This window comes from Aspergillus brunneoviolaceus (assembly GCF_003184695.1).
Source record: "Aspergillus brunneoviolaceus CBS 621.78 unplaced genomic scaffold BO95scaffold_31, whole genome shotgun sequence".
In the NCBI taxonomy this organism is placed as follows: Eukaryota; Fungi; Ascomycota; class Eurotiomycetes; order Eurotiales; family Aspergillaceae; genus Aspergillus; species Aspergillus brunneoviolaceus.
Window position 1 is genome coordinate 96502 of NW_020290761.1, and position 9779 is coordinate 106280.

A 9779-nucleotide genomic window follows, 5' to 3' on the forward strand; every position below is an offset into this window, starting at 1 on the left:
TTGAGATCGTTTCAATTTACACTGAGGTTGAGACTCGTAACGGACTGTAGTTATAGATGTACAGTGATACACATTGAAGCCCCTGGTTGTACATACGCGACTACAAGATCGGAATCGCCAGCCCATCTCCCCTGAGATCACTTCCACCACTGTAGATCAGCTTTCCTTCATCATAGTGGCACCGGATGATCTGGCCCCGACCAAACATGCCCCTCTTCCAGCCGGCCAAGACCTTCACCTCGTGGCCCAGACACCTCAGGCCCTCGATCGCCGCCTCGGAGATGCCCTCCTCCACGTAGACCGCGCGGTCGACGCTCTTTCCGGGAATGTGCTCGCCCGCCGCGATACAGATGCGCGGGGAATCCAGCGCCGCCTGGGGGTGATAGCCGAAGGCGAGCATGTTGAGCAGCACCTGCACGTGGCCCTGCGGTTGCATAAACCCGCCCATCACGCCGTACACGGAATGCAGCGATCCGTCCGAGACGTTCGTGACCATGGCCGGGATGATGGTGTGGTAGGACCGCTTGCGCGGGGCCAGGACGTTCGGGTGGTCGGGGTTGAGCGAGAAGTTGGCCCCGCGGTTCTGGAGCGTGAACCCGCAGCCCTGGGGGATGATGCAGGTGCCGAAGCCGCCGTAGTTGCTGTTGATGAAGGAGATGCCGTTGCCCTCGCTGTCGGTGACGGAGAAGTAGACCGTGTCGCAGTGGTTGTGGGCCGGGCTGCCGTGGTCGATGATGTCGGAGGCCCGGTCCGGATTGAACAATTTGGCCCGCTCGGCGAGATAGGCCTTGGAGATGAGGTCCTGCGAGGGGATCTTGTTGGTGTCCGGGTCGGTGACCCACCAGGAGGCGTCGGCAAAGGCGATCCGGAGGGATTCGATGAGCGCATGAAGGTACTCGGCCGAGTTGTGTTGGGCTTCACTGAAGATGGGGATCTTGCCGGTACGTTCGAGCTCCTCGAGGATGCCCAGGGCCATGAGAGCGACTATGCCCTGGCCGTTCGGTGGGTGCTCCCAGATCTCGACGCCCTCATTGGTTTCGTCGGTGGTGCCGTCAGTCTGCTTGGAGACGATACCCTGTCCCGTGAATTTGAGGGAGATGGCCTCCGTCTCTTGGCTTCCAACCTCGGCGTGGTACTTCAGGTCGTCTAGTGTCATGTAGCCTCCCAGGTCCTGGACGACTTTGACGATCTCTGCGGCAATGCGACCCTCGTAGAAGCCCTTCTTGCCGTGAGCAGCTAGGGAGCGGAATGTTTGTGCGAGGGTTGGGTTGCGCAAGATCTCACCGGGCAGAGGGCTACGGCAGCCGTCTTTAGCCGTGGGGTCGGATTTGAGCATCTCTCTAAAGTTGGGAGAGGCAGCGCGAATTAAGTGCTCGCTTTCATGCCACTATTTAAAACGGTTAGTCCCATCGGTGCTAGACCAGACAGCGGGTTGAGCGTATCTCAGAACGTCTCTCGAAGCCGAAATTGCCAAATATGGAGTGACTTACGAAATAAGAGGCCAATTCAGACACAGGGAATCCCTCTTCGCCCAGTTCAATTGCGGGACGCAAAACATCCTCCAAAGTCAACTTCCCACTCCCGAACTTCTCGAATGTGTCCACCCACCCTGCAGCAGCTCCAGGGGTTGTGGCTGCAAGGACACTATCCATGGGAATTTTCCCCGACTCGCCGGGACCTAATTTGAGATCCTCCCGCACCTTTTCCAACGTCGCGCTGCCAGGGTATCTGCCGGAGCCGTTGATAGAATGGACCTTCTTTGTCTTGGCATCGTAGTAGAGGCAGAACATGTCCCCTCCAATGCCCGTGGAAGAGGGTTCAGTTATGTTCAATGCAGCGGCTGTGACCAGTTGACTATGTTAGTATTCGCTTGAGAACGAAGTCGTCGACATTCAATGACTGACCTACGGCAATTGCGGCGTCCTGTCTAGAGGATTAGCAGGGGCATGTCTGTTAGAGTTTGCGATGACGAGGACATACAGCAGCGTTGCCGCCATTGCTGAGGATTTTCTGACCTGCAGCTGCAGCTAGAGGTTGCGTGCAAGTCACAATGCCTTTGGTACTATGTACAGTACTTCGTCGACTGGCAAAAGGGGCAAAGTCGGCGTTGAGACGAGAATAGATGGCTTTAGAATTGAGTGGCATTGTGGAGGCGGGGGATCGTTGATTCAATTGAGAGAGCGGGGTGAGGAAGGGCGGCAGTCGGCTTTGGAGAGGCAGGCGAGGAAAACAAGCGAAGTTATACGGAGGAAAGGAAGAATGGAGAAGCTAGCGGAAGCGATATGACTCCAATATTGGTTGAAGGGCTATTGGTAGATAGGCCCGGCCGAGGATAAGAAGAAAGCGCGACGACGACGATAACTAAAGTTACCCCACTACTGAGTGAGGGGGAATCTCCAACTGTTGCCGGAGGGCGATGGCGTTATCTTATCGGAGGACATCCTGCTGGTTAGAGTTGGAGTTGGAGTGTAACTTAGCTGGGAGTGTGGTGAGTGGCTTGCAACAGCCATGACTCTTTAATACTCCGACAGTTTGTAGTACAGATGCAGTGGTGCAGTGGTGCAGTGGTGCAAAGGTGGAGTTATCATGGATGAGCATCACAGAGAGATTATTTGTCTTGTCTGCAAACAACTGTAGTCTCACGTGATGCCGCATGACCTTCCCGAATGGGTTGTCAGTCGGTCGGGGAGGCAGCGATGATAAGATGGAAAGCGCGAGGAGGATCTGATATGATCGCATCCAATTTCATCTCCGTTGCTCTACCCTGACCCTCTTCTCTCCTCTTTCTTTTCCTTAGACGTTTCATAAAAACACTCACTCTCTTTGCGGTTGGCATCCCCATCAGACCCAGGAAAAAAGAAAAGAAAAGAACCGCCACGGCTTCTGGATCGCCGAGACGAACCACTTCTACTATTCAACTATTGCCCAGCTCGTGCTGGCCCCGCGCCGAAGAACGGAGCTGGATCTTTCCCAGCCGTGTCATTCCACTCCCAACATTTATGGATCTCAGAAAATCCCTTTTTAGCTATAACTAGATCGCTCTATCTTTGCCAGAAGCAAAGAGTCTACGTATACTTAGCTAACCGGCTGCTCACTGTGCGAATTCTTGTCCGGTGAATAATAGAGCTTGAGCCGTGTGGATCCCCCGCCTCCTTAACCATCCGTTCCTCTGCCGTCATTGTCACAATGGTGGTCTTCGTTGACTACGATCACGACGCGTTCAACAGGCATACTTTCCCTGGCGTCCCCGATACACTCCTGCATCCTTCCTTAGAACCTCAAAAGCCCACCTTGTCCAAGTTGCTGGCAGTCGGTCCGGATCCATCGACGAACGTGCCTGCGGCTCATGATCAGTCCGCCGCTCCGTCACAGTATCATACAGTCAACCATGAAGATCAACAGCATGCTCTCAACCGGAACGCTTTTTCGGCCGCTCTTAGCTGCTATCCGTATGGAATACTCTTGGGCCAGGCTACTGAAGTGTCTGGTTCCTGATGTTGTGCTGACTCACCATCCAGGATCATAAAGGAAATTGCTCGAGCAGTCGACCTGAACACCTTGCATGCCCTCTCCCAGACCTGCCGCCAGTTCCACGCAAATCTGGCCCCATACCGCTCGCTGTTGATCAAACAGACTTTACGCTGCGAGAATGAGTACATCGAGACCGTATCGGACATGCTCGACAGCGGAGCAGCAATTCCCGATAGCGTCAAGTCTGTGCTGCAAATATTGAGTCAGAACGCAAGAGCATCGGGCCGAATAACCACTGGCAAGGTTGCCAAATGCGCTCGAGATATGGTTGCTGAGTGTCGTCGATGCTCTAAAGTGGTGTGCCGGGTATGCTCAGGCCTTCCCGTCTCCAAGTTGAACATTGACGGACTAACGTTAGCTCGCTGCAGAATTGCACCATTAAGCCTCCCTCGAGCAGCATGTATAAGAACCGCATTCGCCGTCTCTGCACAACCTGCCAGACAGCCCCGTTAACTGACTTGATTGATCCATTGTCTCCTTCGTCTCAGTCTGCCATGGCTCACGAATCATCAGCACTAAACCCAACGCCAACGTCCATTGCGTTTCAACGGACTCCATGCAATTGTTATGAAGCGATCTGGCTCTGCCATCAATGTGGTCACCGTGTCCGCAGCAATGACACCACCTACCGTCGCGTCTGGACCTGGCGTACACGTTACAGCACCTATCTTGGTGGTCTAGGCACAGGGATCGGCGAGGGCTGTCAGGGTGTCAAGTGCGGCCGAGGGGAACAATGCCTTGCAGCCAAAGAGATTGAGCTCGAGGTTGAATGCGAAGCGGACGAGGCGTCCGGGGGTAGCTCGCCGGATTACAGTCATTACTATGAGCATCGGAATCATGCGCATAGTCCTCCCAGACACACCACCATCGAAAGCTGGGACCACCGCGAGGGGGACGAACCCGGGTATTTCCGGCAGGAGATTATCGGGATCGGAGGGAGGGTGAAGCAGAAGGCGAAGAAGAGAATTATAGTAGGAGCTTGTGTGGCGGAGCATGAAGATGAGAGGGAAACAGGAGAGTATCTCACTAGGGAGGAGAAGGGAGAACATCGTAGTTGGTGCGGCTGGTGTTGGAGAGTCATCCTTGCGAAAGGGGAGATTCATTAGTCCTAAGATCTGGAGTAGCTGAGGGGGGGGGGGGGGAATTGTTGGCACAAGTATATCAGTAGGTAGATCGAGTTGGAATTCCACTTCCCAGATGTAGCACACACGTGTCTGCCGCTTAGCCTTCATTCGGTGAGCAGAGCCCGAACCACGTTTTGCTACATGCTTCATGCAAAGCTACCGCGTCCTCGTTTTACAAGTCTAGATCTCCCCCCACTGAATCTCTACACCAATGAAGCCTGAGTCAAAGATAGACTGAGGAATGGTTCTTAATCGCCATATCTTAGAGAAATCCACTACTTTACGAACAAGAATATGGTGACTATTCTACTAAGCCTGCACAGCCAAGCACACCGTCTGCTGCAAGTTTGAGCCCAGCCAGGACATATCGCTACAGTCACAAACCCCCTCCCCAGAAGTGACCATACAGTCTATCAGCTTACTCGCATCGACGAACAGTGATCAAACTCGGCAAACACTGCTTACCAAGAATCTCGATTATACTCTAAGCAAAGCAATGTGAAGAAAAGCAATGAGAGATATATGTACGATTCCAGATAGGAAAGTCTATAGCTAGATATACAGAGTATTTGTACAGACCGGAGAGAAACAGTTGTCGATGAACAACAGCGAAGCAGAATCAAAGCAGACAAAACAATGCATGTACCAAAAAAAAGAAATGCCTGGTCAGGCCCCTAGACCAGAGAGACCCAAACAAATTTCCGAGAGAGAAGAACATCGAACACCGCCGCGCATGTAGACTTGATATAGCATAACTCAATAAGGCGTCAGAGAAAAACATTGATCGACATAGGAAATAGATCGGGAAACAGATTGCGGGTCACAAAGTAAAAAATCAAGTTCCTTGCACAAAAATGGGTATATAGAGAAGTGGTAAATAAGAAGAAGAGAAAAAAAAACCATGCATGAGAAAATGGAAATTGAGACAAAGGAGATGCTGTGCAGTAACTTTATAAGCCGACGCGAGTCTAATAAAGGCAGCTCTGATGGTAGGTGGGTGGAGAAGGAGACAGGGTAGCTCCTTCCCGAGTTCGGAGGGTGGGGTGTAGTATTTTGTGTAATCCTCTCTCCGACGAAAGAAACTTTTGGAAGCCTTTGCAGGATGGATGTTTCGAAATTGATGGGGTGGATGTTGCTTTTTCCTGTTCCCTCTTTATTTTGAGGTGGTTTTCTGTTTTGCGCGTTCTGTTTTCCCAATTCGAATTGTAAGATTAGCCGCGTCCGCTGCGTCGATTGCGTATTAGACATTTCGATTATAAGCTGAATCGATCTTCCCCTCCAAAGCATGGCTGATAAGCCCCTACTTATTGAGGATCCGGCGAGGATGAGGTCTAATGGATCGTGGTCGTTACTTCGTGCTTCTCGTGCGCGCTTTCACATCGTCCATGACTTCCAGCCCATGTTGGCGGGAAAGGCGGCGGGTGGTAGCACATGCTCGTCATAACCCAGGCTATGTGTTGACCAGCTCGGCGAGGAGTAGGCGCATTGAAGGGACTGTCAGGCCGGTGTTAGTCGGAAAGGTTTCGAAGTAAAGCTTGATACAACGTACTGGTTGAAGAAGACCTTCGGTGAGGGGCATGGGCATCATGCTCATGGATGGCAGGCTGATGTCCTGCTGGTCCCAGCAGCCCATCCGCGATTGCATGGAAATAGGCGATGATGTCAAGTCGTGCTCAATAATGCTCTCGGGGTAGGGTTCGACTGTGGTCATAGGCGTGGACACCACGGAAGATCGAGCGTAAGAGTGAACTGAGAGCGAGCCATCCGAGACGGGAGAGGGGCATGTGTCCGGGGTAGCGTAGAAGCGACTGTCCTCGATCGACTCGTGAATGTGAGGGCCCTGGTACAACGGGGTGTGGGGTGCCGACTGCAAATCAACTCCATTCCACATCAAGTTGCAATCGCTGGCGAAATTGGGGTGGATAGCCGGCCCGACGAGCGATCCTACGGACATGGCATTCTGGGGCTGGGAGACGGTGAGATAGGGAGTCGGGTGGGCGTTGACGGGTGCACACTTGGGCACATAGGCCTCGGGCATTACAGAGGTGCGGTTCTGACGCTGCCATTGTGCGGTGTGGTCCATCTGGGCCTCGAGCTCACTGGGGGTTTTGCATTAGCGGCCAGGCAGTGACATTTAGCATGGAAGGTCACTCACTGTCTTTCCATGTGGCGGGAAAGCAAGTCGGGACGGTGGAATGCTTTCTTGCAGTTGAGGTGGGCGCATCGAAACAGTGCCTCGGGGTTGTGGTTCAACTCATGCCGTCTACACAAAGCAAATTAGCACGTGAAAGAGTCGAACCGGGTACATTGCCATCAAGTACCTTCTATGCTCTGCTCTGGTGAAAACCTTGAATTTGAATGTTAGTCGAGAATTCTATATTGACTGAAAATTCATGTCTACTGACTTTGTTGCACCCTGGATACTCGCAGGCGTGAACGCGTTTGCCCTTCTTCGCTTTGCTAATGCGATGCGTCGTTGGGGTGTATGTGATGGGGAGAGGAATCTCCGATTGGGCAGTGCTTCGGCGCATGGTGACTGTATGTTGCTGGCCAGCAATTGATGTTGTAGTATGAGTGATAGAAGAAGAGTTGGTAGGAAGTGGTTGTTCCTGTTGCTGTTGGTGTTTGAGATGTGTAGGAGTAATTGACTTTATAGAGTCGTGTGGAGAGGTGAGGATAGACAGGAAATCTGCCGGCGACTGGGTCGAAGATATAGTTCTGGTTCCTGAAGGAGATGATCCCCTGGTCATTCTGTAACAGACCCAGACTTGTCAGGAACGGGAGGTGAGCTATGGGTGTGGAGATTGGGGGTCGTGAGCAAGGTGGGCTGTGATGCAGCTATACTAGCAAAATTGGGGAACGGGCCAGAAGCATGGGTGAGTGAGATCAGGAGCTGATTGATTTGATGTAGATGATTATGATGATGATGATGATGACGGGAAAATGCCTCGCATCTGCAAATCAAGAGGGAGGCAGTGAGATGCGGAATTAGAAAAAGAAAAGTGAAGATCTGAAACGAACTGGTATGGAGAACGAGGAGAAGGAAGGCTTAGAAGAGGGCCGGGAGAAGGGTAGTGAGAATAGTTACATGCAGAGAGATGATGGAGATATAGAAGATTCTCCCAATGCGGCTAAGTCTACCTCTCACCTACCACATACGGTACCGAAAGATCGCCGGGTAACTTGGGGGAGAGGGGAGGGAAAGACAGTTCGGAAAATAAAAGAATAATTCAAATTTAGAAAAAAAAAAAAAAAAATAAGATATTTGATGGGAATAAAAAAAGAATCAGAATTAATAAAAAAAATCAAAGTAATATGTGTATACATCCCAAAAATCCAGACCCAAAACGATCGAGAATAATACGAAAATGCGGATTTTCACGAGAATATTTGACCAATGTAACCAGCATCAATGGCTAGTCCCGAGTAGTCAGAGGTAAGCGAGCAGAAAAGCAGTTCTTGATGATCATTCTCTGCAGGGTGATCATACTGGGTTAGCCACCATGGCTATGTTGGCTTGCTGGGGACAGCACGAGTGGGTAACCACTTTCGGCGGGATCGACCCATCCTCATTTTCCAAAGTCAAAAGGATCAGATCAATTCCCTAATTTCAATCGAAATACACATGATTAACGGTGCGGGAGACGGGGAAGGAAGGATTGAAACGGGCGACGGGCGATAAGAAAGTGGACTCGATACGACAAGTAGTACATAAATTGAAATGGAGATATCAACTCCAAGAGAAAAGGAGAGACAGAATAATGGGACTGGGGGAGAAAGGCAATGTACTGGACAATACGGAGAATAATCAACATCACTGCAGAGAGTTAAGAAAAAAAAAAAAGGAACTACTGAATAGTTGACAAATAATATGTATTGTCTCATCTGCCGTTAGTTAGTCATGACAACAACAGCAGCAAATTGCAGCCGGTAACAGACCAACACCTTCCAAGTCTGCGGCTGAGGCGCACTGCAGGGATTGGGAGAGAAGAGAAGACGAGGATAGGGAGGAAAAAAGGAAAGGGGGAACAAATAGACCATGCCATCATGAGATAGATTACGATGCCGGTATGCAGCTCGTACCACACACCCACCACCGCCCGGTTCACAGCGCTTCAGTCAATCAATCACTTGGTGGAAGTTGCACCTGTTGGCTCGTCCCCATCTCCCTCCATTGTCATCACCATCCTCATCGTCTCCCGCCGCCACGAGGCGACGGGGAGGAGAGAGGGGAGGGGGGAAAGTGGGGGGGAGGTGAGGATCCAGGGAAAAACAGACCTTCCGATCGAGAATTGTCTGGATGGATCATGGATGGATGGGCCAATCTATCTCCCGGAAGAGGAAGGATATAGTTCACAGAATAATATTCCTACTCGCAGAATGCGGGCAATAGGATAATAAAAGACATATTAAACATCAATCAATATGAACTTCAAGCCATCTATCCACCCACCCCTCATGCCATACAGGACTTCGGATTGATTAACCGGGCCTCATGTCTTTGCTGCCAACCCACGCGGCTCTGCGCCTGTGTGTCTACCTCTAGATCGAAAGGTACAATACAGTAAGTACTAAGTACAGTACTAATTCTATGCAGAGAACTGCAATGCTGAATAATGGGTGGTTTAGGGCTTACGACCATGTGAATGTCTCGCGCGTGACAGGGGTTTTCAGCGGATCAAACTGATCTTAGCGGCTAGGAGAGGTCAGGATATCGACGATAAGGAGCAAAATTCTTGCAAGATCAATGGAGGAGGAGGGGGGGGAGGGGCGTTAGGTGGTGGTTGTTAGGAGAGTGGGAGTTGAAGAAGAGACAGTCACAGAAATCGAATCAACAGTTAGGAAGAATGTTGGGGATTTGAGTCTTCTCATTGGTGTGCTCGCGTGAACTAGTGTTAAGCGCCTCTTAGGTACAGTACTTTTACTGTCATGGCTGAGGTTGGGGAGGGGGTGAGAAGAGATATCTCCACTTTTACCCCCCCTCTGCTTAGCGTGCTGAATGGGAAACGACTCATGGAGGCTCTCGCTCATTGTCCGGCCCTCCCCGTAGCAATCAGGTTCAGGCTTTCCGTCCAAGCCTCAGGGGCTCCACCATGAAGACTGGAGAATGGAGATTGCTATCCG

The 9779-nt window shown here is 51.2% G+C and overlaps 4 protein-coding genes across 4 annotated transcripts; 1 reads left to right on the forward strand and 3 right to left on the reverse strand.

Moving 5' to 3' along the window:
• Positions 1 to 100: 100 nt before the first annotated feature.
• BO95DRAFT_362234 (gamma-glutamyltransferase family protein) lies at positions 101 to 2145 on the reverse strand (the record flags this gene model as incomplete). Its single annotated transcript, XM_025582572.1, has 4 exons — positions 101 to 1387; positions 1491 to 1840; positions 1905 to 1923; positions 1981 to 2145. The coding sequence occupies 4 exons, from the start codon at positions 2143 to 2145 to the stop codon at positions 101 to 103; spliced, it is 1821 nt and encodes a 606-aa protein (XP_025442547.1).
• A 1041-nt stretch (positions 2146 to 3186) lies between these two features.
• Positions 3187 to 4665, forward strand: BO95DRAFT_388407 (uncharacterized protein; the record flags this gene model as incomplete). The annotated part of the gene is made up of 3 exons (XM_025583557.1): positions 3187 to 3449; positions 3519 to 3837; positions 3900 to 4665. The coding sequence occupies 3 exons, from the start codon at positions 3187 to 3189 to the stop codon at positions 4635 to 4637; spliced, it is 1320 nt and encodes a 439-aa protein (XP_025442548.1). The 3' UTR covers positions 4638 to 4665.
• A 927-nt stretch (positions 4666 to 5592) lies between these two features.
• BO95DRAFT_514139 (C2H2 finger domain protein) lies at positions 5593 to 7186 on the reverse strand (the record flags this gene model as incomplete). Its single annotated transcript, XM_025591657.1, has 5 exons — positions 5593 to 6149; positions 6205 to 6754; positions 6811 to 6918; positions 6977 to 7002; positions 7061 to 7186. 5 exons carry the CDS (start codon positions 7184 to 7186, stop codon positions 6030 to 6032), a joined length of 930 nt encoding a protein of 309 aa, XP_025442549.1. The 3' UTR covers positions 5593 to 6029.
• Positions 7187 to 8114: 928 nt separating this feature from the next.
• BO95DRAFT_121852 (uncharacterized protein) lies at positions 8115 to 8857 on the reverse strand. Its single transcript, XM_025580453.1, has 2 exons — positions 8595 to 8857; positions 8115 to 8540 (listed from the first exon to the last, which is right to left on the reverse strand). Exons 1-2 carry the CDS (start codon positions 8694 to 8696, stop codon positions 8247 to 8249), a joined length of 396 nt encoding a protein of 131 aa, XP_025442550.1. The 5' UTR covers positions 8697 to 8857; the 3' UTR covers positions 8115 to 8246.
• Between the last annotated feature and the right edge of the window lie 922 nt (positions 8858 to 9779).